The sequence below is a fragment of the Gopherus evgoodei genome, chromosome 17, assembly GCF_007399415.2.
Source record: "Gopherus evgoodei ecotype Sinaloan lineage chromosome 17, rGopEvg1_v1.p, whole genome shotgun sequence".
NCBI lineage: Eukaryota > Metazoa > Chordata > Testudines > Testudinidae > Gopherus > Gopherus evgoodei.
In genome coordinates, this window is record NC_044338.1 from 13,430,533 (window position 1) to 13,458,517 (window position 27,985).

The 27,985-nt window shown below is 43.4% G+C and overlaps 1 protein-coding gene across 2 annotated transcripts in view; it reads left to right on the forward strand.

The window, feature by feature from the left end:
• The window catches only part of CALN1 (calneuron 1), a 233,342-nt gene that overhangs the window by 192,319 nt on the left and 13,038 nt on the right, over positions 1-27,985 (forward strand). For both annotated transcript variants that reach the window (XM_030536900.1, XM_030536901.1), the window contains exon 5: positions 21,437-21,590. In XM_030536900.1, coding sequence (XP_030392760.1) covers positions 21,437-21,590 — 154 coding nt within the window. The remainder of the gene's footprint in view (positions 1-21,436; positions 21,591-27,985) is intronic.

Genomic DNA, 27,985 nt, shown 5'->3' on the forward strand with positions numbered 1-27,985 from the left:
AGCGCTTTCTAGGAATTCAAGTTGAAACTTCTGGACTCTCCTCTCCCCTACATTGGAATAACCCATATTGGGGAGAGGAGACTCCTTGATCTGTTGTTGTTCAGTTCAACTGAGGAGTTGTCTATACCCAATTTCACACTAAATGGATTTTAAAAATTACTGCATCTTAGTCTCAAATAATAGTGGTCTTTTTTTTTTTTTTTTTAAGAAGAAGTAGTAGAGAGTTTTCAGAAGAGTCAGACCCACCAGTGTAAATGAAACTTCATTGACTTCAATGGAGGTATTGAGTCACTCTGTATCTTCCATTATATTTGTATAATATCTCTTGTGAATCTGGAGATTAAATGCACGAACAAACTCATGGTCCCAATTCTCTTCTCACTTTTAGTTTAAATCCAGAACAAGCCTGAGTAAATCTCAAAGTTCAGGTCACTTAAGCATGCATCATTCGGAGAAGGCTTGGATAAGCATCCAAAGCGCTGCACGCAGCTAGTGAAAAATGGTGACATGACATAACAGCATTACTGAAAGAGAAAGTGTGAATTTTAATGCCAAGGGGCTTATTTCTTTTAACCTGCTTCAATAATGGTTATGCCCTGGCCTTGAACTAGAGAATTCAGTGTGGCATAAAAGTCTCTGACCTAGTGGGGTGCTTTGTCTTAAATCTGCAAGACAATATACTGATACTCTCTAAAGCATTATGCATAATGCTTTAGAATCAGGTGACCAGATCTAGCACTGGACAGCGGATCAAATTAAAATGGCCAAGAACATTGTTACACAGCAATGGTGACACCGGAATATGCTGTTGGAGTTCTATTCCAGTCCAGCTAGAATGAAAACTGTAGGCAGCAGAAGTCAGATTTCTGTTACTCAGTTGTTGATGGTCTCACCTTAGGAACCTGCTGCCATGTTGATTCTGTCTCTGTAATGTGTAAGGAAACAAAGCAACAACCTATGATAAGTAGCAGTAGTGAGTTTAGAGCAATACAGTTCATGGCCCATACCCAGACCCTAACACACCAGAGCCCTGGGGCTCCATCTCCACAAAGTACTAATCGAATCCTGAGGGAGGAATGCCTCTCATCGGTGGTAACTACGTAGCACCTTTTAGGTAAACAGCATAGCTGTGAAGGAACGTCCCCATCCATGTCTTTTCCAAACAAAATGTTGGAATACTTGTTCCAGGGGAAATTTTCTTTTTCTTCCCATTGACATTGCAGGACAACACAACCAAGAAAAACAAAGTTCCCCATGGAAAAGTAATTCTAGGTTTCCAACCAGCTCTAGCGATTTCAGTTTTTCCTCCTATTTTGCTATTCCTGTGGCTGCTTTGCAGGAGTTATCAGACTTGGAGATGGGGAACTCATTTGAATAAACACCTTGTTTTCCTGTGCTGCTTTACCATCCCGTTCCAAGCCCCTCCGTGGCCCTTCTGAAAAGGTCTCATTGTCCCCAGACAAGTCTCACGTAGTGCTGAGCCTCCGTGGTGAAAGAGGACTATGTGAAAGGGGACTACATCTCAGTCCATGTCATCTGCCAGTTCTTCTGTATCACGCTTCAGGATTGGATTTGGGTGCCTGATTCTGTGACTCTTAACTCCTGTTGTGTAATGCTTATTCAGGCAAATGGCCCTCTTGAATTCGTCAGGAGCACTCACATGAGCAAAGGTTTCGACGAAAAGGCTCTTCTGAGGAAGGCTTCAATCTGAATGCATATGTGGCCCTGTCGTACTACTTGCATCAATGCTCACAGCTAATGGAGTTTCTCCTTCAACACAGCTGGCACTGAGAAGCTTCAGTGCAGTCTCCAGCAGGGTCCGTTTTCTCACAGAGGGATGGAGTGGATATTTTGTCCCCATTTTTTTAAAGCTGGAAATCCCTCCCACGATGATTGTCGGAGTCCTTTTCATCAGAGCTTTGTGCATCAGTGTAGATCCTCAAGCCATCGCTTCTTCCTGACTGTGGCAGGATTTTAAGACACGATGATGATGGCTGTTTAGATGTTTATGTTTAATATCCAGCTGCTCTCTGCAGTTCTGGAAAGAGACCCTAACCCAACTAATAGCCAGCATCTTGTACTATCAAATGCCATTAAACGAAACCATGTATCAGTCCACCAGATCCTGGGTTTTCATGACTCTCAGGGCATTCTAACAGGATAATGCTTTCCCCAGTGAGGGGAAAGTTGACGGATTCGGATAATATTGTGAGTGGCTGGAAAGTAGTAACTGGAGGCCTTTTCTGCTTTTATGATCTATCCATGTTGACTTTGTGGGCCTGTTTTTATTTTGAATACTGTGTATTGTATGCAATACTTGATAATGTGCCTAGGGTTAAGGCAGACAGTGCATATATTATTAAAGCATTTTAATTTAATTTTTTAAAATATATTTTGAATACATTATGTACCATTTCCTGCAGCCAAGTCTGCTTGATCTTTTCAGCAATCTTGTGTTAGCAGTAGCCAGCATAGTAATGAGCCCGTTACTATGGAAATGAGATCATTGCTCTTTGCTGGCTCCTGACTGATTTTTGAGCTGCTTTTCAGTTTTGGAAAAGCTGCTCCTGAATTGTGCTTATTTGGGTTATTGTCCCTCCACTACTGAAACTGGTGGGTGAGAAATCTTGGCAATTAGCAAATGGATACATTCCCTTTGCGGTGATTCTGTATCATGCTAAACTAAGAACCATTAGACTCTCCTGGACACCTTCAGGAGAGGAAACAGAAGAGTAGGAATTATTAAATGTGAAAAATTTTAACCATGAATCTCCTAGCAAACCTGTGGCCAGCTAACCATTTGTTACACCATGACCACTTCATATAATGAAGGCGCATACGAGCTAGAGACCCGCTGTTACTGTAATACGAGCACAGGCCCCTGCCTACCATCTCCCACCCATCCACTAGGAGGTAATCTTACAAACTTCACCAAATCTTAGTGTAGATAACTCTGTGGCACTTCCTGTCTGGAAAAAGCTGCAGGCCCATGCCCCTTATGCATCCCTTTTAACATCATCCTGGGAATCCATGTGAATTCCAGACCAAGGCTCGTGGGAAATAATTTCAGATTTTACAGTGTTCCTCTCATTGATTTTAATGCTGCAAAGTAATTTCACACTTCCGTTGCCTCAACCTGATTAGGCTAATCAGCCAGAGTAATTATGGAGGAAGTTACTCGTACAGAGGACAGCCTTTTCAAATGGGCTTCACTTTATTCCCCTGGGTTTGCTTTTTAGGCCTTACTCTGGCTATATGGACAGACTCGCAGCACTCACGTGGAACCCAACTGACATCAGTGGGGTCATTCTGCCTGGATTGGATGGCAGGATAAGAGTTTTAAAATATGAATCAGGAACATATACTGTACAGCTTGATCTTCCGACAGAGGTTGGGTTTTGTGTCAGTATTATTTTGAAGCATGGATCTCACAGTACAGGCACAGGCCATTCCTGAATTAGAATTCTAGCCTTGACACATTCTGCAGCCTTTGGGCAAATCCACACTTAACCTCTTGGCCTGTGTTTCCCCATGTGAAGACATCTCTTAGCCACCGAGATGGAGTTGTGTTGCTTTGAAGATGTAAAGCATTAGGTAATTATTATTTGATTTTTAAGGACATGGAACGGTAGGGGTACTTTTCTTGATCAGCATTCTGACCATTATTAATAATTTGTTGTATATCCACTCCATAATATCACTGAATGACCTCCTTCGATTTAGGCCATTGCCAACAGTAATGCACCATGCATATTTCACTATGACTCTGCAGTACGTGTGAAAATATTGAGCAGTGAGTTCATATCCTGGTATCTGTTACAAATGGCAGAGTTCTGGAAGGAGATGCATCTTGAGTAATGTGACAATGAGCCCTTAATTTTACACCAGAAAGTCTACCTGGCAAACTAAAAGATGCCATGTGAGCCACAGAGGGATGACTCAGTCTTCATCTCGGAGGTACCCACTCATCCTTGATGAGTTTTGGGCCTTGGTCTTTCTCTCCGTAAATTGCTCAGAAGAGTATAAGACTCCATAGAGATGCAAGTTGAAATATCATGTCCTAGCTAAAGGTACAGCGAGGAAGGCATCGAGGAATTTTAACTTACTTGCTTTTGTAAATGACTGCAAGTTGGAGTACCAGCCATTTTGAGGGGGTCAAAAGAAAGTATAAGTCAATAGAGAATCGGGCCCAAAGTCTGACCTTTGAACCATGTGGCAACACCCATTTCTTTCGCATTTTTGACTAGCTGCAGGTGGGTGGTGGAGATGTGATCAGATGGTTCAAGATACTATGAGCAATCTTACTCCACTGAACAGTTTTTATGATTATGCCAACCACCAAAGTCTATGGACACTGCAGAAGATATTAAACGAAACTGGTTAACTGAGAGGAAGCAGTCTGCAAACCTAGAGAAATTTGGGGCAAGGCACATAATTGTGTGGTATTTGGTGCAGGCGTCTGATAGTGAGGGCCTCTAGTCTGACCCATAAATTCTTCCTTCCTTCAATGGTGACAGTGTTGTTACTGGCAATATGCTGCATAAATATCATACCCTCACTTTGCCACATCAGTCCAGAGTCACGAGAAAGGAAAAAGCCATAGTAAGACCAACTGATCCAGAAAGCTACAAAGAGGGGCTGATTTTTATTCTAAAACAGGCTGTCATGGTATAATCCCCACTCTGAACCTTAGCGTCCAAAAAATGGGGTACCAGCATGAATTCCTCTAAGCTCAGTTACCAGCTTAGCACTTGTAGCGCTGCCACCAACCAGGAATTCCAGTGCCTGGTACGCTCTGATCCCCCCCAAAACCTTGCCCGGGGACCCCCAAGACCCAGTCCCTCTGGATCTTAACACAAGGAAAGTAAACCCTTTCCCTCACCGTTGCCTCTCCCAGGCTTCCCCTCCCTGGGTTACCCTGCAAGATCAAACTCCTTGAATCTTAAAACACAGAGGAAAATTCACCTTCTCCCCTCCTTCTCTCTCCCCCTCCCGGACTCTCCCTGAGAGAGAAAGTAATCCTAACACAGAGAGAAAATTAACCTCTCTCTTCCCCTTCCCTCCTTTCTCCCCACCAATTCCCTGGTGGATCCAGCCCCAGCCCCCTGGAGTCTCACCAGAATAAACAAACAATCAGGTTCTTAAACAAGAAAAGCTTTTAATTAAAGAAGGAAAAACAGTAAAAATTACCTTTGTAAATTTAAGATGGAATATGTTACAGGGTCTTTCAGCTATAGACACTGGGAATACCCTCCCAGCCTAAGTACAAATTAAAATCCTTTCAGCCAAATACACATTTGCAAATAAAGAAAACAAACATAAGCCTAACTCGCCTTATCTACCTAGTACTCACTATTCTGAACTTTAAGAGCCTGTATCAGAGAGATTGGAGAGAAACCTGGTTGCACGTCTGGTCCCTCTGAGCCCCCCGAGTGAACAGCCACCAAAATCTAACATCACACACAAAACTTCCCTCCCTCAAGATCTGAAAGTATCCTGTTCCCTGATTGGTCCTCTGGTCAGGTGACAGCCAGGCTCACTGATCTTGTTGACCCTTTACAGGCAAAAGAGATATGAAGTACTTCTGTTCTATTAACTCTTACTTATCTGTTTATGACGCAGGCATTATTGCAACAAGCATTATGCAACTTTATCAAAACGTGTCAATTTTGGACAAATGTCAGGTTTTGTCCCAAAAAACATGTTTCAGAAAATGCCAGGTGTTTAACCTTTTTTATATAAGATTTCCATGTCAGTCAAAGATTCTGACTGAAATAAGAAGTAGTTTGGGAAGAATTTCCTGTTTACTGGGAAACTTTTTTTCCCCTCTTTCTCACTCCATTTCAGAACAGAAAATGGTCTGGAATTTCCCATGCAATAGAAAATCTGGTTTCTGCTCAGCTCTAATATAAAAGAGCATAGCTTCACACACATACTAATCTCGAGTTACAGTACTTGAAAAGTTAGTGAAAACATTTTTTCTTTGGCTGTAGCTATGGAGGGGTGACCAGACCACCCAGCTAAAATAAAAGATGGCTAAAAGGCAGAAAATATGTGATTGAAAATAATGATTAGTCTTAGACCCATCCCCCAAAGACACATGCCTTCACAGAATCATCAAATTCCTTGGGCCATGTTTTCGTGGAAGTAATAAATTAAACAATTTACTCTGTATTACAATTAATGGACTAGTGCAGAGATCTTGCTAAGACTACCAGCAGTGAAATCACACTCCTTTGCGCTGTGTGATTAAAAAAAACCCAACCACCAACCTATGAAAACAATGCAGGGATGAGAGCCAGATTCTTACTGGTGGTAGAAAAAAAGTCTGGCTTTTATTCTAGATAAAAGCCATTTTTCCCCCCTAATTGGATTTTGGATTTTTTCCACAAAACCTCAGTTTTTCATAGAGAGGGGTCACTTTTTCATTATGTCTAAAAACATTTTCACAGAAGTTTCCCCCCAGTTTTTGGCCAGGCCTAATAAATATACACACACTGATGCATACATGTGTCTCAGACCTCTATACCTAGGAACAGAGTTTGTCTCTCTATATCAGAGGTCAGCAACTTTTCAGAAGTGGTGTGCCGAGTCTTCATTTATTCACTCTAATTTAAGGTTTTGCATGCCAGTCATACATTTTAATGTTTTTAGAAGGTCTCTTTCTACAAGTCTGTAACGAAACTATTGTTGTATGTAAAGTAAATAAGGTTTTAAAAATGTTTAAGAAACTTCATTTAAAATTTAAATTAAAATGCAGAGCCCCCTGGACTAGTGGCCAGGACCCGGGCAGCATGAGTGCCACTGAAATCAGCTTGTGTGCTGCCTTTGGCACTGTGCCATAGGTTGCCTATTCCTGCTCTATATAGGTACACACACACACACAGATGGACACCTATGCATAAGCCTCGGTGCCTCTACTTATGTATTTACAAATAGTCCCTTCTGGTATTAGAATCTGTTTATGGATGCCTATTAGACCAGATGATCATAGCCTCCTATGTAACACAGCCCCATACAATGTCTCCTAGAGCAGAGCTTGGTTTAAAAATTGTTGGTGATGGAGAATCCACCAAATGACCTTTGATCAGTTACTCTCACTGTTAAAGCTAGACAAATGCAGACCAGAAATAAGGCATTTAATTTCCAGCCCTGGGATCATGTTGGGTCTTTAATAATGGGCTCGTCATTTGCTAAATTGCATATTTGTTCCCCATGTAGATGCTTATAGACTGTAATCAAGTCACCCCTTAACCTTCTCTTTGTTAGAATCAAGGAGCTTATCACCGATTACAAAAATACCTTATAATCTTATGGCTTTTGTCTGAATCTTCTCCCATTTATCAACCTCCTTCTTGAATTGTGGGCACCAGGACTGGACACATTATTCCAGCAGCTGTCAGAGCAGTGCCAAATAACCCCTTTACTGCTACTCAAAAGTCTCATATCTGCATCCCAGGATCACATTACCTCTTTGGGCCACAGTGTCACACGGGGAGTTCATATGCAGCTGATTAGATAATCCTGCTTCCCAGAATATCATTCTCCATCCTGTAAGTATGTCTGACCTGCAGTCTTTGTTCCTAGGTGTACACGTTTAAATGTAGCCATACAGTGTTTGCTTCCAACCTGTTTACCGAGTGATCGGGATCACTCAGAATCAGTGATTGTGTTTACTTACCCACTCCCCTAATTTTTTGTGTCTTCTGCAAACCTGAGCAGAGATTATTTTGTTTTTTCTTCCAGGGATGGATGTCTGTTCCTATACAGTATATTCTTACTGTTAGCTGCCTAGCGCTGGGCATAAATGCTTACACATATCTAGCCCCGTCTAGACATGGAGATAGAAGCCAGGGACAGTTCTCTACACCCAAGAACAGGCACATAGACCCTCTTCCTATCCCAGTTATAGCTTACACATAAAAAGAGGGGTCCATAGCTGGGAACAGCCAGGGACATCCAGCCCCAGCCATGACCTGCTACCTAGAAGAATGCTCCTCTACTTCCAGCTATGGATAGGAATAACCACTTGTTCCTCTGTATTGTTATGGGTAGGAGACTACCCCGGTCTATAGGAATAGGAACTGGTGTCTCTAGGCTGCACCCCATGTAAACAGGCATTTCCTATCCCTAGCAACAGTCCTGTATAGATGCCCATACCCTCATAAAAGCATATACATGTGGCAAGTATTATTAACATGCAGACATAAGCTGTGTGCACACACTCTGTCCCCAAATCTAGCCATGTCCTTTTGAGACTCCACCACACGAGGAAAGACATTTAGACTTGCCTCCACTCCACAAAGTTCAGCTCTTCGTTGAGGTTTGTCTCCTCTAACACAGCTTGGTGCATGCAGGGGCGGCTCCAGGCACCAGCATGTCAAGCGCATGCCTGGGGCAGCAAGCCATGGGGGGTGTTCTGCCCGTTGCCGCGAGGGCAGCAGGCAGGTTGCCTTTGGCGGCATGCCTGTGGAGGGTCCGCTGGTCCTGCAGTGTCGGCGGACCTCCCGCAGGCTGCCGCTGAATCCACAAGACTGGGGACCTCCCGCAGGCAAGCCATGGAAGGCAGCCTGCCTGCCGTGCTTGGGGCAGCAGAAATACCTAGAGCTGCCCCTGGGTGCAAGTGAGCTTTGTGGCCCCTGCACTGAGTAGTGGAAACAAATAATTCCCATTCCCAGAAGACTCTGGGGTCAGGAAGGTTGTTCTGAGGGTCACACATTGTGAACAGACTTTTGCTTGATGCGCATATCTCTTCGAGAGGCAATGTTTCCATTGCTCTTGTGCAAAATTGTAGCAGCTCTATTACTTTCCGACACTGAGCATTCTGAAGGCAAATGCAGCACACAGGGTTGGAAAGGATTGCTGCTAGAATAGTGGTGTTCACTTACTCAGAACTAAAAGTTTAATGGGAGTCAAAGCTAGAGGAGAAACCTCCTACAATCAGCAACAAAGATTTGGCTCAACTTACCTTTATTTCCTAGAGGCACCTTTATTCAATGTGTGTGACTACACTAAAGGAACAAAATGTTCCCCCATCATCATTGGTGTTTTTCTTAAATCTTCACTGTTATGAGAAGTGTAGGAAAAAAGCTTGGGAAAAAGAAAAACAAACAAAGGTGGCAAAATAAAGAGATGCCACATGTTGTTGGTTTTTAGATGTCAGGATGTTTGCATATTTGAAAGCTACTGTATTGACAGCCTCAAGGGAGAGTTGCATTTTTGTGCGGCAGTAGGCATGGCAAAGTTACAACAATCCACACCTGCAGAATGATCATCTACTTTAGCCTGTCAGCTCATTTGCGACGGCAAACGCCTCTGATGGTGCCAGTGTGCATTACACAGCTGCCCATTGGCCATTTGTTAGGTACCTGCTCACTTCTTGGATACAGTGACAGTATTCTGCACAGTGTGTGTGTGTGTGTGTGTGTGTGTGTGTGTGTGTGTGTGTGTGTGTGTGTGTGTGTGTGTATATATATACACATTATCTGGTATTTCTTCTGTACGTAATATAATTACACTGGCAAGAAAAGTGTAATGTTGCTGGTAGCGTTTCTGCTGCAATGCCGCATGGTTCAGTGATTTTAAGGAGATGAATTTAAAAACGTTCCAGCTATGACCTGCTAAGGAGGAGCGAGAGGACTGAATCCCAAAAAAGCGCTCTTGTTTTGGAAGGAAAGGGGCACTTACTTAGAGTGCAAGGACAGGATCTGGGCACTGTGTGTTCATGAATGAAATCCCACAAACCACTGAATGTTTCATATCTGGATTTATTGAAATTTGTGACCGTCCCAGTTGGAATATGCTCAAGTGTTACCCTGAGTTTAATTGAGGTTGCTTAAGCTCATGAGCCGGGAAGAACTTTTGCATTAAAGTTTGACTAGAGCTGACAATTATGTGAAACACAAGGGTTCTCACAGCCTCTGGCACAATGCACGATAACAGCATTGAGTTGCATGATAGCTCTATGACACTGAAGATTAAGGAGGCGTTCATATGGTTTTAGCTCACAGGCAGCTGTTTTTGAGAGGGTTTTCCTTACGAGTCAGAAAATATAAATGTCCTGGGATGCCACTGCATCATCCTCATGTTCAGTCAGGTGTGCAAAATGGCATCCTCTGCACGCACCATACGCATGAGGTCACACTGTGCGGAGGATGCCATTTTCTTCATGCATTGAGGGACCAGAGAGAAACCAGCCCATGGGCACAGCTGGTCCTGGACCATGTCTTGCCTACACCAACAGCATGCCACCGATGGGGTGGGGAAGGTTGAAAATATGACATGAATACTAGGGGGCTGGTTGACACTAACAAATGCCCTGTTCCACCAAAAGAGGGGAGGAAAGGTCATTCAAAGTCCAGTCTGAAGCATATTTGCAAGATGACGTGCAGAATCTTGCACTCGTCGTCTCTGGATCCTAGACAATCCAGTCCCATTCCTGGGTATCAAATCCAGTGAGCAGGATGCGGGCAGTGACAAAGGGGAAAGGCCATCTTTCAACACAAAAGGCAATGCCTTGACATGAAGAGGAGTGGGATTAGGCTCCATGAGATTCTGCCCAAGACTGAGCAGATTTAGGCCCTAAGGGGTCTGATCACATGGTATATTTAACTGTTCCTGCCTTGCCTTTTGAAAATATAATCTTTCTACCACCCCTTGTGCTCTGTGCTGATGAAAGAAGATGGGCACCCTGTGTGCAAACCTCTTTGCAGTGCTCCATGGATAATTTACTCCACTGTGCCCTAGTTTTCTCTCTGCCTGTCCCTCTAGCTCAGAGGTTCTAAAACTTGGTGACCTCTTTCTGACAACTAAACTTACTACAAGACCCCAGGAGTGGGAACTGAAGCAATGTAGTGCCCTTTCAGTCCAGGACCAAACAAAGAACATATACTTAGTGGACCAGACCCAAATAAAACTTTCCTCACTGGACCTGCTGAAAACACAACTTGTTATTGATCTATGATTTGGCTAATCCCCCTCTCCAAGAAAGCACTGTAAATCTTTCACTTGACAACTAATAATGGCGTCTGCGTTGAGTGCTGATGGTGACTGCCAACTTTTGTAACTTCTGTTCAAGTTCAGATGAAGAAACTGAACCATTGAACCTGTTGTGGTTTGTGCTTCACTGATGAACTAAGGAATAATAAAAGGTTTTAGGTAGAATTTAACTTGATTTCCAGCCCAATTTGTTCTATGGCAGAGTTCTGTCTAAAAAAAAAAAAAAATAGCCACCCTGCTCTCCCATCTGTAAACAATTGGTCTGTAAACTCCATCTCTTTATCAAACTTCATCACTTAGTAACAACACGATACCCACGTAGAGCAAGGCTGGTCTGGAACAATTCTTATTGATCACATCTGTCCACTACAACCTTTTTTTCAGTTATGTGGCATGATTGCATGTGCAATGTTCATTCAGACATGAATGCAGCTGAGTAGCATGGCTCCATTTAAGCCTGTTTTCTGTCTGTTTCTGTGTCTTCTGTTCGGTCTGCATCCTTGTGTTTTATCGGGTTAGTGGCCCGTTTGCTCCAGAACTATGTTCCTCTTAATTTCAAGAGAGTAAACTTTAGTTCTGCCCCAGTCTCCAATCTTTCCCTCTCGTACTATGTCTCAGGCTTACATTTAGTGTTGCTGAATTTTATAGAAACAAGCACTACCTCATTTTTTTCCATGAGGCCACAGTTCATTGTAAACATTTCAGAAATGGCTCTTATCGGGCATGCAGCTTTACAAAGATGTTATAACCACCAATATCACCTGATGTCTGTTGTCTACCTCCTACTTAAGAAATGTGGAGTTGCTTGAAGATGACAACAACACATTTCTAAACCTAGGGACTACCCTTGAGCCCATTGTCTTCCTTCATTCGCTCCCTTACAATTTTTTGTTTTTCCCTTTCGTGACTGATCTATAGGTCTGGGGCAAGTCCCCACGTCCTCTCTTCGATAGCAGTGCTAGGTGGGCTAATGCCCAGACATGGGCAAGCTGATCCGAGATGGAACTTTGAATTGGATATTATTCTCCTTTAGCACCTGGCAATGTATAATAGATATTCTCAGCTTTCTTTTACTTTCACAGAGCCAGCCCGGCTGTAATTCTGACATTTACAAAACAGTGGGAGGACATTTTACATGAATCATAAATTGGCTCCACTGTATTAGAAATTAGGAAAAGACAAGATGACATTAAAAGAAAGTAACGGAAATAATAATTGTGTATGTGACACAGAGAAATCTACCCATGTAAATGATTGCATAAAAAAAGTGGAACAGTTGAGAGAAGATACCATATAGGGCAGAGAAACACATACTAATGGTGCTGATAACCACAACAATCATCTGCAGTTGTAGCGGGCGTTGGAGGGGGAATATTTACTAAGAGCTGGGTAGTATCTGGGGGACCTCTGGAAGGCCATTTCTTCACACCCAGCAAGGAACATATGAAGACAGACCAGTCATCTGGACTTCATACCTCATTGAGCTGTCACCCTCAGAGTTTCCTGTCCATAACTGACCAGAGGAGGAGACAGCATCCTTGAAACACACCACATAGATAACCTCCCAGATCACTACATTAATGCAGTCGAGCAGGGATTGTACAATGGAACAGTTACGGTGGAATGAAAGTTCATGCTAAACAGGATTAAGCTTTCAGGGAAAGAAAAAAGTTCCTCGAAGTAGTTTTACTCCACTGTAGTACAAGTAGAAATGCAGTGGAAGCAGTGTGGCCTAGAGGAAGGAGCACTGGCCTGGGAGTCGGGAGCCCTGGTGTCTATTCCTGGCCCGCTGGAGTGACCTTGGGCAACTCACATCATCTGTTTCTGTAAAATGGGGCTAATGATACTCACCTCGCTTTGTAACATGCTTTAATATCTACTGGGAAAATAGATACTATATCAAAGCTTGATTTTAATGCTTTAATTCTGGGCACTGAACTCTAAGCAAGTCAGTTTAATATTTGAATTTATGATTGGTGTGTAATCCAGCATAATTAAATTCTGCAGATTTGTTTTTAAAATTGTAGACGGCTTTCATACATACACCAGTGCAGATGAGAAGGGAGAGACTCACTGGCTTCAGTAAAGCCTGTTTCACTTAAACAGGCTCTCTGAATGGCTTGGAATCAAATAATTTTCCTGTCATCCCAGTGGCCAAGAATGAGACCCTATACCTGCTGCAGACTGAAGTACCTCAATACGGTTAATAAGTAAATACTGAATGTTTTCTAACTGGGCATCCTTATGCTTCTGGAGCTCTGCAATTCCCAGCTCACTATACGCTTTAAACCAGTGGTTCTTAACCTCTGCTGCAGCCTGCATCCCTTTGGCTCTCAAAATATGTGCTTGTGCCCCTCATCAAAAATCGTTGCAGTAGGTCAGTTCTTTGAACTGAGATTTTGTTTGTTTGTAAATTACAGTAATGGTTAAAAAAATGTATAATGTTAATAAATACATAGGTTTCATGAAACAAACAAAGTAGTGGTACTTCTGTGCCTGTGCTTAATTTGTGTTTTCATTGATTTACCTTCTAAAAATATCTGGCCTGTCTCGCACCCCCAGAAAGGGCATCGTGCACCCCAGGTTAAACTAACCCAACATTTTCAAGCCTTAGTACATGCTGGGAGCAACGATAGAAATCTGCGTGCCCATCCCTAGTGGTTAACAAGCAGTGAGGTGTTTGAACACAGGTGCTACCAATGATGCTCCCTCACATTCTAAGCGCAAAAAGCAAAAGAGAAACTGAGCTGAACAAGAGACACAAACAAGACCTTCCAAAGATTGAGTCAATTTCTCTTCCTAAATATGCAATTGCTCACACTAATCTTCCACTACAGTTCTTAAGTAATTATCCATTGTGGGAACTCACAAGTGAAAAAAATAATGAGAAAACAGTTACCCATATGACAGTAGTTAAACAGCCTGGAAGATACTTTGTTTCAAGCTGCTCTGATTGCATATACAGTCACGGCCATGCTTTGACCTCTTTGCTAACTGCGTATGCTAGAGGGGATGCAGGTGCAGAGAGACCTCTGCTGCCTCCAGCACACCCACAGAGGAGGAGGCTATAATTCTGGCTCCAAGAGCTAGTGAGCGTGATTAGCACTGCTGCTTTCACTCGGCACACCCCAGAGGGGGTGTTCCAGTGTTGGCACAATGTCTCCATAGCAAGCTGCAGGGTGCTTTGGGACAGATCCCCATTTACTGTGCATCACAGGCGTAACGTCCCCTCACCCAACACACTTGGATGCTAACCCCATGCTTTGCTGGCTCATGGGGCTGTAATGTATCCCAATGTGTTCAGTGAACTTAGAACTACCAAATGGAAAGCAGCCAGTGTTCAGTGCAGGCAGATGAGTCACTAATCCACATGCTTCTGCCTTGTCTCTTACATATAAGTATTGTATGTAGAGTCCTGCCTAAGAGCGCCCTGCCATTTCATCTGACAAGCCTAGAGAGAGGGATAGAAGCTTGTCTAGAAGGTAGTTACTGATCATGGTTTTGGAGGCGGGAGGAGGTGAAGAATCTATGAAAAAATGGCATTTTAGATTTTATAAAGAGCATAAAACAATCACCCACAAACAAATTGTTTTTTTAAGATCCAAGGGAGGTTCATACTGATAAAAGTTTGCTATAATTTGGCACTGTTTTATGGGCAGAATCATTTCTCAGCTTGGCCAAGAGCCCAGGTATTTTATTAACATTGCAACCAAAGGCTGGTTATTACTTTGTCCTTCATTCTCTCTCTCCCCCCGCATACCCATTGTGCTGGTGATAGATCGGACGGTTCAGCTGATCTCTCTCTCTGCCTTACTCAGACAGATCATCATCATTTGCATGATTCATTGTATCTGTTTAGATTACCATTTATCCAGCACTATACAGTTCTGGGCTTTTTGCTGAGCTATAATTTTAGCCCAAAAGGAACTAACTGTCCTGAGCTTAATTTTGGGCCAAAGTATGACTAGTGGGTCAAGGGCCCTACCAAGGGTATTTTTTTCATACATCTTCGACAACGGGTGCACCGATTTTTTTGTAATCGGAGTTGAAAGCAGATACAAGGCATAATGAGTGTTCCTGATGCAAAAGCCGTTCACTGCTTAAAAGACAAGTCAAAGTCTAAACGCTTCATAACAAACTCTGAGATCTACTTAGGTCAGGATTTTTTCCCCTGCACATTTTCACACTGGTTTGTTAAGACAGTATGAAGTGGACAGTCACGTCTGGCATGAAGAAAAATTGCTCTGAATTCAAGCACCCTGCTTGCAAGCCTCTGAACATTTACCATTATGTTTGTAGTCTTGAGAGAGCTGTTCAAAGCATTGCCAAGAGATTTGCCAAATGAGGAAAAAAGAAAAAGCCTTCTTTCTATGTTGTGAGGTAATCTAAGCTTCGGTCTTTAGGGAATAACAAAATAGTTACACTTATGGGGATTGTGAATGAAATAGATTTCCGTTGCTACAGGCAAAGATGAATTAGCGAGGTACCATAAATATTAATGTAGGTGAGAAGGTGGACAGTCAAATTATAGCAAGGAGGACATTTCCCTTGTATTTGTACTGAAATTAAAATTACTGACTTACTTAATGTGCTTACTCACTGAACGACCAAGCCTGCAATATACGGAGTGCCTCCTCAAAGATGTTGAGCAAGTTTACTTCACCTTGGTGTAAGGAGAAATTGAAGGGACTTAGGCATCTTGCAAAATCAAGCCCTCAGTCAATATATGCTTTTATGGAGGAGCACACGATTTTCCTCCAGAACTGAAGAATTATGGTGGCGCATGCAGGCTTCTGCAGGCGTGCTTACAAGCAAGCATTGATTTGTCTGTGGAAGTTATTTATGTGATACACCCACATCTAATTGGATCAGTGCATCAACCACAGTGGGCATATGTGCTTTTATTAAATAAGGACCCATAAAATGGGAGCAACCACGTTTCGTCTCCTTTCTACAAAAGCATCCTAAGTGTAGCATATGTTAAAATGGCCATTCTGTGCCTTTGAGCGCTGTTTTAAGAAACATGAGCTGATCAGGGAAATGAAACTGATATACTGCAGTCAGTAGCCAAATAGAATGCACTGTCGGATGCAAAGTACAAAAATTTGAGAGCAGTTTATGGAGTAAATAACAGAAATGAGTTTCCAACTCTATGCTGCACATAGCTCTTTCCATACGTATTTGGGACCCATTTTTACCCAACAATTTGTAATCAGAGTTAGTTATCTGGGAGACTAGGGAGTCTAATTTACTCCAGTCAGTGGAGTTACATGCCAGGGATCGTGGTCTCTGTTCAAAGCATGCCTTGCCTAAAGGTGGACATTTACCAGTTATACAGCATGATTTCTAAGGTGATAGCATGACCGATTCCAACAGTTTCTGGAACTCTATACTTCTGTTGACAAGCTTTTAACAGTGTCCTTATTGCTAAGACACAGGAAGCTCACGCATCTACTGAAGGTTTTTCCCCATAGCTCATGCAAGTTGGTGGCTACAGTTCAGTTATAAAAACTTTTAAGTTTGCTCCCCCAAAACTGAGCCTACATGCTATATAGCAGATGCAATCATGCCCTTCTTTTACAAGCTGTGATGATTTTATATCTGGGTTGGACACATTACCAGAAATGCTGGAAGATTTTCACCTACCACAAGAGTTGCATCAGCACAGGGATGTACTAAGTCTAGTAGAAAGCTATCCGATGTGTAAAATCCCCAAGGCCAAATAGTCATCTCCATTTCTAGTGGTGGTGCTCTCTGCTTTTCATATAAAAAGGAGAATCAGCATGGACCTGGTCCTAGAGGCAGATCCACGCAGCCAGAGCCCTGAGCCCATGCACAGCCCAGTGTAGTCTAGATAAGCAGAAACTCTCAACTGCTCAATTTTGGTACTGTCAAGGTGCTGCTTGTGCAGCATTTAGCACAACTCTCCCTGCAGTTCCAGTTGGGCGTTACATTACAAACCCTCAGGTTCCCAACTCCCCTTATCGCTAGGAATCTAGCTCCATCCTCCATGACAGGCCAAGCCAGAACCCTGGTGCTAAACACCCATATGTTTGGGGCAAGTTCAAATATTCACTTCATGGCTGAGAGTAACATTTCTCAGGGGGAATAGAGAAGATGATCTACTGGTCTCTTAGAGCCTTAAAACCTCTTTTCCCTGGTCTGACCTCCTGTATATACACAGGCCCTTAAATTTCAGTTCAGGGGTAAATGGGTGGTCTAATAACACGTTCTGCATTTAGTTAATGGCAAGATTTTCACATACCATAGATCATGGCTAAGTGACTTAAAGGATGCATTTAGCCAGCTCACCATTATCTAAGAAAGAGTTCTAACTAGTTCTGGCTTTCAGCACCCAGATGTGAGTTTCTTTAACCAACAGTTCTCTACCTGCTATCAGGACTAAAATCCTGGAAAAAAGGGTAATACCGAGGCCTGCTAAAGGGAGGTGGTGAGGGAAGTGCTGTCCCTGGAGATTAATCGACACAGAAGCTGAGCTTATTGAAGTACCACCCTGCCTTGGAATCAACCATCTCTTTCACGCACCCCCAACACGCAGTATGCAGAGTTCTGATCATAAAGTTCTGTACATTCATTTGTGATGAAAATGGAGAGATATGAACAGACAGTTCATCAAGCTGACTCACTTGCCTTCTACAGCATAATACTGGGAGGAAATCCATAAAAGAATCTCCCTTGATAGGGCTCTTCCCTGTCTATAAATGCTCTTCCACCTTGTTCTTTAGCAACAGCCAGAGTTTATAGTTTGACTGCTTTGGGATTCACTGAGAGAGAACTCTTAGTGAAATTTTAAAAAAAAAAAAGTGTTAATTCCCTGAATTTAATTTATTCTTTAATGCTTATTTTAGGAAAGTTACCATCCCTGTATGAACCCTAATTTACAGCCTAAGAATGAAAAATAGGCTCATAAAATCAGTTTCCACCAATGCTCTTTTCACCAAAACTAATGACTGTGTTATTAACACACATTAATGGCAAAAGGACATTTCCGACTAAGACTCCGATTGGGCCAGAAGGTGTGGGCTCAAACTGGAAAATCTTTCAGGCTGCTGAGTTTCTAGGTGCTGTTCATAGCTCCCGGAGTTTTCATCCCCAAAGATGACAAAACACTTCACAAACCGCATGTCTGTTCCTGCAAACGCTTCATTACCAAGGACCATGCTTATTGCAGATGGACGATCGCTAAAGGCAGGACTGAGTTAGGGATTGGAGCTAAGCCCTTTCTTGTTTATCCTCTGCCTCTTCCTGGGAAAAGTAAGGCCCGTGCAGAAGAACTCCATGCACAGGCTCACGGATGGAGTGAGCATGTGCTGCAGGGGTGAGTTTCCCACCTGGGGCCCCCCAGCCTAAAAAGAGTAACCTAGGTAAGGTGCATGATCCAAGACAGGATATATCTGCATCCAATTAACCCCCCCAACCTCCTTCTACTGTTCAACACAGTCAGTGGCTCAATGTCTTAGTGAAAAGAAGTCTGGATGTGCCCAGGTGGCTGCTGGCTCAACCTCTGGGAACAAAACGGGTATGACAAGGGTAAGTGGTGCTGCTCGGTGCAGGGGGCCTCACAGGAGAGAGTGCGCCCATGCCAGATCGTAAGGCAGCAGTTCTGCTGCTGAGGATCACTTTGGTATTTTGGTTCCAAAAGAGCCATGGCAGAATCTTTCCACCAAGGATTTCTTCCAAAGAACCTCAAGACAGAGTCCTTCACCAGTTGCCCATTGACATGGGATACAACCACACTGCAGTTCAAGTGCACTGCTATCCAAACATACTTATCTTGCACCTTCCTCCGAAGCAGCTGATGCTGACCACTGTCTGGGATGGGATACTGGGCTAGATGGACCACAGGTCAGATCCACTGGGGCTATTCCTATGTTTCAGTATTTCTGTGATGGAGTGAGGGGAGTCCCATTACTATTTTTGATAGCTGCTGCCCGTGAAGTTGACACGCAGTCTCCCTGAAATTAGCCCATCAAGAGCCCCTCTCCCTAGAATGTCCTAAGAGGCAGAGGGCCAACGCACTCCTTCTACAAGACCACACGGGCAAAGGGTAGACTATCAAAAGCACAATCCACTAGTAGTTACAGAAATGCCTGGGGAGTCAGACCATCAGAGATTGGTGGACGCCCGAGAAGATGGGGAACTTCCAGATGTATGGCTATGAGTTAGAGCACAGAAACCATGATCTGTGCTTATTAATACATCTGCCATGAAGTCACAGACTATGCTTTCTGGAGTTTGCAGGTACCCCCCATTAAAGCTAGCTATGGGGCAGACGGAAAAAAATATCTCTGGAGGGCGGAGCAATGAACTCCTGTGCAAAAGCTCACACGCTGGCTTCAGGGATCTTCCTGTGAGGGGGAAAAAAGCACTATTATAGCATCAACTACCGACCACCACACCTCCTTTGACCAATAAGGCTATGGCACCACTGCAGAGTTATCTCAAGCGTAACCTCTAACATGAGTCCTGTTCGCACCAGAAGAGAGGAAAGTGGAACTACAGGGCAGGTGAGAAATCATACTCCCAGAATGTGGGCAAGACACTGTTGGGCTCAGGGTGTTTCAGAGACCCACAGTAAACCCCTACGCTTTAACAAAGCTCAGTTTGGCCCATATTTTGCAGCAGAGATACTATAGAGGTAAATCTGGTGTAAATCCAGAGCAACTCCATTCACCTCAGCACGGTGCCAGCCTGAAAACACTGCCTCAGAAGGGGGTAAAAATGATCAAATGGCACTTGGCTCTGTAGAGTGCTTTGAAAATGCAAAGCGTCGTATAAAACAACATCAAGTAATTAATGCTTCCGACACCCCTGTGAGGTAGCCAAGTGTTCGTTAGCCTATGTTTACAGAGCTCTAGTTGCCAGGAGAAACATTTTTCCTATTCATACCAGTTCTGAACGAAATCAGAAGAGGAGTATACAGATTTCCGTGCTTACAACCCAGTGAGTGGGGAATTCGTCACTATACCCCAACATGTGGGTGTGTCTTTCTTCTAGCGCAAGCAAAGTCTATAGATCGCTGGTGGTGACTGTGCTTTTGGTGATATTTTTAGTAGGTCAGCGGTGTCCCAAATCCAGCAAAAAAGCAACCAACCCCAGTAGACGGGGGTCTGTTGGGAGCTACATAAGGAGCTTGCAATGTTCACCATTGCCCACGCTGTCTCCTGCTCTTTGCGCGATAACATGGTTGGCATCAGATTTTACAGGTCACATGAAAAAGGAATAAATTATAATTAGAATTTTACAGATCAATGAGTCCGTATTTATTTATATGCAAAAATATTTTTAAAAGGTACCAAGAACAGCTTCTGAAAGCTTATTTTCTCACATAGGCAAATGGTTTTTCATCAGTGAAGGACAAGGTGGTCAGGGAACAGGGCCTTAGCTGGTTTCCATGCTAAACTTCTCTTTGTTTTCCTGCTAACTAAGAATAGATAAGCTTATCTAATTGCTTGGGGGGGGGGTCTCTTTTGCTCCTATGGTTTATGAAATTGTTGGATAAGAAATCTAATTACTTGCCATCAGTGTGTGTTTACCACTTGTGTCTGCTTCTTCCATTAATTTATTTTTCTCACTCATCGCATTAGGCCAGAGGCGTAGTTTGGATTCCTTTTTCATTTCAGGAGGTGGGCATTTCTCTTGAAGGGTTGAGAAGGATACAGAAGTTGCATGTAAACGTCTAGTGCTTTGTTAAATCAAGCAATAAGGCTCTAAAACAAATACTCTCTCTTTATATATAAGTATTTATATATGATAAAAAAAATGAACAAAATAGTGTGTTTAATTGTACATTAAATTTCCAGCCAGTTACCCAAAAGCAAAGGTGTGCCCTCTGGAGAAAGACAGGGGACTGTGTTCCACGAAGAACCATAGGTTTCAGCATAATTTGCAGCAGAGAGACAGTTTCAGGATGGGCATTGACATGGTGCGGGAGCAGCACCTACCTGCCATATGCTCATGAATACTTGAAGATGAACATGCCAGCTCCCTGTATTGTGTGTTCCAGAAAGAGAAGTCAGAACAAATAAGAGAGAGGGGTTAGGGAAAGATGCTGCTGCACTGCAGAAAAGCTGCTAGGCAGCCCAATGTATAGAGATCCTACTGAAAACAAGCTTTGCTGGGTCGTGGCCTGGGTACGGCCATTTTCTCATAGAACCCATCCTGGGTTTGGCTTCTTGGGCGCATGCAGGCCTGTAAGCAACACAGCCATAAGAGGGGAAATGATGGAACGTCATCATTTCTAGTGGGTCTTTAGAAGTATGGAAAAGACTTTGCAAAATAACCTCTGGGGCCTTTTCCGACAGAACGAGCATGCAGCAAACTGAGATGTGCTCGGATGTGGAGAGAGGGTCCCGAAAGCATTTATGGTTTGTTACCAGTTACGCAAACTAACAAATGATTTCTCCTTTTCCCACAGTTTGACATGCAAAGGATAACGCTGGAAGAGCTGAAACATATTCTGTATCATGCATTCCAGGACCATTTAACAATGAAGGACATTGAAAACATCATCATCAACGAGGAGGAGAGTTTAAACGAAAACTCTGGCAACTGCCAACCAGAGTTTGAAGGTGGTGAAAAGTTACTGTGCCTTCTCTCTAAGCTTTTGTTATGAAACTCTAGCTGAACGCTGAGGTCCTTTCCTAAGGTTTTATTGGGAACTGACCTGACTATTATCAATGAGCACTGGTCTGCTTGAAAGCCCAGTGAAAACTGAGTATGGACCTCAGAATTTGAGCCTTAATCTTCTTTACTCTATATCCATTAAAATTGGGGGTCAGGGAGGGGGGCTGAAGTGTTTTAAGAATCAAACTGATACCTTATATGGTTTCCAGTACATGGAGTTTATGACTACTTCATAGAGTCACTTAAAGGGAATATAAAATGTCTAGGGATCCTATCAATAGTTCTCAGACTTTTGTACTGGTGACCCCTTTCACAAAGAGGCTTGCTGCATGTGACAACCCCCCTTTAATTTTTTTTTCATATTTAAAGTGTTTAATAATAGTGTAAAATGTAGGAGGTGAAACAGGATTTAGGATGGAGGCTGACAGCTTGCGATATCCCCCCCCCTCATGTAATAATCTCGCAAGCCTTGAGGGGTCAAGACCCCCAGTTTGAGAACCTGTGCTCTATATGACTATCTTCGTACAAGATAGATCTTGCGACACATTTGTCAGGCTCAGTAGCTGAACCATTTTGGGGTCAATTTCTTGGTATCCTTCCACAAGCAAGGTAAGTCTTCCCCACCAGTTTCCCCTACACTCTCTTCCCTTTTCTTCAGTTTTAACCCAGTAGCAAACCTACATTTAAACTTAGCCTGGAGTTGAAGTCAACAAATTGCTTAAGGGGAGGAAGAATTGCTGCATACTTGAGTATGCTTTAAACAAATCTACTAACAACCAACCAACCAACCACAACGCCCTCCCCAAATAGCCTTCCTTTACTTGAGCTATGGAACAAAACCATTTTCTTATATTATTGAGGGGCTAATGAATGGCTAGCATTAATTAAGGGGCAGAAGTAGGAATCGAATTGAGAACCTTTTCCCTTCTAGCTCAATCTGCTGCCCCATCTGGCTTTGGGAGCACCACCCGAACTGGCTCTTCATGCTAACTCCAGCTTTTTCAACATCCATGAGCGTGAGTGAATTGATATTAGCGTTTTCATGCTCCATTGGGGAACAGTTTCAGTCCCTGGAAATGGCATGAAACCAAGAAGAATCAGGTGGTGCAAACCCCCCACCCCCAAAAACCACACACACACACACACACACACAGACACACATACACACATCGCTGAAAGATGTCAAGGAATTGAAAAGGTGTTCACCAAATTGAGCTACCTCTAAAAAAAATTGTTAGAAGGTTATTGTAAGGGTTTTCTGCTTGTAAAGTGCTTTGAGAGTCTCAGACGAAAGGCTCTTTGGAACAGGAAAGTTGATATAAATAAATAATAAAGAAAAATAGGATCGTTCATTTTAGGCTCAGTGGGAGGTCAATGAAGGAGAAAATGGCGATTCTCTCAAAAGTAGCTACTTCTCGCTGATGTTATTTCTGGGAACCTCACAATGGTTAGTATAAAATGATGATACAAATGCCAGAAAGCTTCTCAGGGAGACAGGAATCTCTTTAGCTGGCTCAGATCTTTGTGAGAGGCAAGTTTTAATCCTTGTAATGGAATTAGCACAATGAATTACAACTGAGCTCTGGAGTCATCTCTCTGGCACTCGTTAATTACTGTTGATCATCCTGAAATCACCTAGCCCGGGTCTCTCTTCTCTGCAAAAGAGAATGTTACCTACGTAAGCCAACCCATTAACACAAAAGCCAGCGAGTCAAGTTCTGCTCTCAGTTACACTGCGCTGAAATTCTGCTCTGTGATACTAAAAGTTTGGCCCCTTAAGATCCCAATCCTGCAAAGATTGACACATGCACTTACACATCGGCTTAACCTAGCATTCTGGAACTAATCACAGTAAGGCTTTGGAGGATTTGAAAGAGACAAGGTGGGTGAGGGGATTATCTTTTATTGGACCACACTGAGAAGGACTAGCTTTGTATTAGCAAAATTGGGTTAAAAAAAAAAAAAGTTAGTTCAGGGATTCCACAAGGAATGTTTACTGGAGTGCTTGACAGATGGTGTCGCATGCAATTTTGGCTTTAATAATTGTAGCTGCTTTTATACTTTACCCAATGTAAGATGCCAATGGGGAAAAATGATCCAAAGTTTAAAAAATAATCTCATTTAATCTTTCATTTCAAGTTTAAGAATGCTTCATTGTGTGTGGGTAGTTTCCCACAATAAGTTCAGAGTGAGAAAAAATAAAGGATGCTAGAGCAGAAATGTTTAGGTATAGACTAGGCCTCAGATATAGCTCAAGGTTTATTTAGTTTATATCACTCAGGGCTTGGAGAAATTTCCTGACCTGTGCAACACAATTAGGTTGACCTAACCATTACTGTAGACAACTAGATCAGGGGAAGGCAACCTATGGCACGTGTGCTGAAGGCAGCACGCGAACTGATTTTCAATGGCACACACACTGCCTGGGTCCTGGCGGCTCTGCATTTTAATTTAATTTTAAATTAAAGCTTTGTAAACATTTAAAGAACATTTACTTTGCATACAAACAGTAGCTGAGTCATATTATAGACTTACAGAAAGAGACCCTCTAAAAACATTAAAATGTATGACTGGCACGCGACCCCTTAAAATTAGAGTGAATAAATGAAGACTCAGCTCACCACTTATGAAAAGGTTGCCGACCCCTGAACTAGATCAACAAAGAATTCTTCTGTCGACATAACTATAGCCTCTCAGAGAGGTGGATTCAGGCCGCACCACCACATTTCTGAGCTACTCTAGCAGCCACATTTAGATATCACCATGTCCTTCAAGATTGGAACAGATTTAAATGCAGAATGAGTTTGATATTGAAGGGCACTAGTTCTACAATCACACTGATTTGATAAAGGAAGTATTGCCTGCAGTTTAAAACACTTCTTCTGCGCCCAGCATATTTAAGGTAGGTTCATTTACCAAATAACAATGCAGTTTTTGTGCATTTTGAATTGATTTCCAATTTCTAGCCAAATGGAGCCTGACATTTTTTTTTACTTGCAGTTATTCCTCTATTAAATGAGATTCACCATTTTCTAATATAAAAAAAGCAAAAGTTCAATAAATGCGTAACATTAAGAAATTACATAGAAATTGGAATAAACGCATATAGATCTAGTGCATCCTCCTGGTTAGCAAAAAGTACCACCCAATTGTCATTGGTTGGTGTAATCGACCCGTCTTTAAAAAGCACAAATGCAAAATAAGATTAACATCGATTACTTAAAATCAAGGTTGCCTGATTTAAATCATGATTAAAAATGGAAAGTTGATGTTGCAAAGCAGAGTTCTTAAAATTGCCAGTACTTGCCGATAAGGCACTAATTTGAGTTCAGCACTGAACTGGGCCTGATACTTAGGTGAACTACCGACAGCCTGGGGCTGCTAAAATTGGACTGGAAGTGTCATCTGTTCAGTCTGTCAGCACGTTGGTACTTCCTGCTTCTGAAAGTACAGGGGAAACAGCTTTTTCTCATGGAATGTTGGCGCTGCTGGTGCCAGACAGAACCCAGAAGCATATGGACCCATTGAAAAAGTCAGGAGGAAAAAAATATTAGCTTTTAATCCAGTTTTTTGGTTCAAAAACAGAATATTTCAAAAAGTATCACTGTGACACTGGCACTTTTCAAAGTAACTTCAGGCCCAAAGCCAACGTGCATCTTTCTCCCCTGCATAGCCGTTCACTTAAGCATATACTCTGCTACCCCAACTATACTCATTACACAGGTGCCAAACTCTAGCGCATGGCTCCAAAGCAAGAACGCAGGATTTCACGGGGTTGACATGCCTTAATTAAGCAGTAAGTTTGCAGGTAAGGCAAGTGGAGTGCCTCACTGGATTTTAGTAAGACTTGGCGAGGTGTGGGGTTCCCCCACCAACTAGTTTAACCCTTCTTCAAAATCAGCACTCACTAGCACTGTTGAAACATTTTTTCCAACAGAAGGACACTGTGTGCTCTTTCCATGGACACAGAGGCTCAGCGCAGGTAATGACCACAGAAACTCTCAGGGCTAGTCTACATGCAAAGTTGTGCCACCCACTGGACCGCCCCCCCCCCCCCCCCCCACCGGCGCAGATGCACTTACATCACTAGCGAAGGTTCTTGTACCACCACTGCACTTTCTTTACAAGAATACGCTATAAACTACACTGGTATAAGGCACCTTTTATATTGGTGTAACTGCATCCTGACAAGGGATTATACCAGCATAACTACATCTGTTAAAAAAAAATTCACCCCTCTAAACCAAATATAACTATTGCTTGAGAAACTCTGTCTAGGCCCGGCTTTAGCTAACCATTTTCTCTGTTTTGAGATTCCATTGTTTGTGCACAGGCATTCAGGATTACACTTTAAATTGTGTGTGTCAGTCCCTGTCTAGTGAAAATTATAAATGCATACCCAGAGGTCCAGCTCTACACATCTGGAGTGTTTGGCGGCTATATTTAGAGTGCGCTGAATGACACTTTGAACCCAAGTCTGCAGCTGAATCCAAAATTGCCACCTTTCCAATGACAAAGTGTCTGCTCCAGTAAAGAAAAAAAACGGAATCAACCCCCCAAATTGAAACATACATTTCCCCCCTTTTTCATTCAGATTTTCCACCCTGATAACAAGGGACCACAAAAGAGACTAAGTATGGAGATCGCCATAGAAATACCTACCAGACAGAAGGATATGCACTGTACTAAATGAACAGTGGCAATGGGTTGAAGAAATTAATGAGCAGGCCAGGGGAATGAAGGAGAGAGCCAGGAATCATCATATATAATTTATGGCAAAAAGGAGAGCAGTGCGCAATTACACTACAGCCTCTTGCTTGGCAGTGCCTTAAAGCAAACTGCTCAAGATAGTCAGTCTGTTAAACATATCACGGGGAACAAACCAGAAAGTCTATATACTGATGACTGTGCACTGCACACGCAAATATTTCATCCTCAAATGTGACATTGAAATTAACAAGACATAATTGAGCAGCTGCAACTAAAGCTAGGAGTCTCTGCTCCTTGCTCACAGGAGGAAGTCAGCGCCTCATTTCCAGACAAAGGGAAAGTAACCTGGGACTTGTCTATACCAACTGGGGTGTACATTTACAAGCGCACGAGCTAGCTGCATACTAAGTGTCCACATGGACAGTAACAGCTCCCTAGTGTGCTGCATAGGTAGATCAGCGTGCACTACGGCACTGTTAGGACGGGTCTACACCTGGGGGCAGGCAAACTTTTTGGCCTGAGGGCCACATCAGGTTTCCTAAATTGTATATAGGGCCAGTTAGGGGAAGGGGTCATGGCCTGCCCCCCCCCAGACCGCTGCCCCATCCACACACCCCCCCCATCGCCTGTGCCTCCAGACCCCCCATTGCCCCATCCAACCCCTCCTCTCATTCCTGACAGCACCTCCCCCGTTCCCTCCCTGACCCCATCCACTCCCCCTACCCCCTGACCACCACCTCGAACTCCCCTGCCCTCTATCCAACCCTCCCTACCCCCTTACTGCACTGCTGGCGATACTACAGCCACGCCGCCTGGCTGGAGCTAGGCCATGCCACCACACAGCACAGAGACCTGGTTAGGCTGGGCACTGCACCCCAGCAGCTCACAGCCCTGCCATCCAGAGCATTGTGCCGGCGGTGGAGCAAGCAAGCTAGGCTGCAGGGTAGGGAGGACAGGAGAGGAGGGGTTGGGGGCTAGTCTCCTGGGCCAGGAGCTCAGGCAGACCGATGTGGCCCACGGGCTGTAGCTTGCCCACCTCTGGTCTACTCTCACAGCAGCATAAAGAGTACACGCGCTGTACGGTCGACTAGTGCAGGTATAAAGAGCAGCATCGAGGGTGAAGCACTGCTTATAGAGTAACACCACACCAGAACCTTAGGGTGTGCTCAGCTACATGCCCGAGCAGCGCTTCCCCCACCTCACTGCTGGTTTGAGTGGTGTAGCATCCTGCAGCTTCTCCCTGCTGGAGCCTTTCACCGACAGGTACAGCTACACATGGCATTGTGGATGCCGCCCGTTTTTTACCATGACATGTAGCCACACACGTTGCTCTCGCTATAGGCAAGGCCTGAATGGAGGGCAGCAGGGTCAACATGCACAGTGAGTGTGCAGCAAGTTAGCATGGTACAGCTTTACACCGGGACTTGCTGCAAGCTGAATGTTCGTAGAGCCAAGCTCCTCGTGTCGTTCGCTGCATGCAGGAGTTATGACAGTGGTCGCTGTACATATTGTGTAGCGCTTACTTTGAATTTGCTACTCCTGCATTGGAAGATGGCTCATCCTTTTCTTCTAGCCATAGATTGCCCATGACAACACTGGCCAGATTGGTCATGGTAGTTTTATTGTAGAG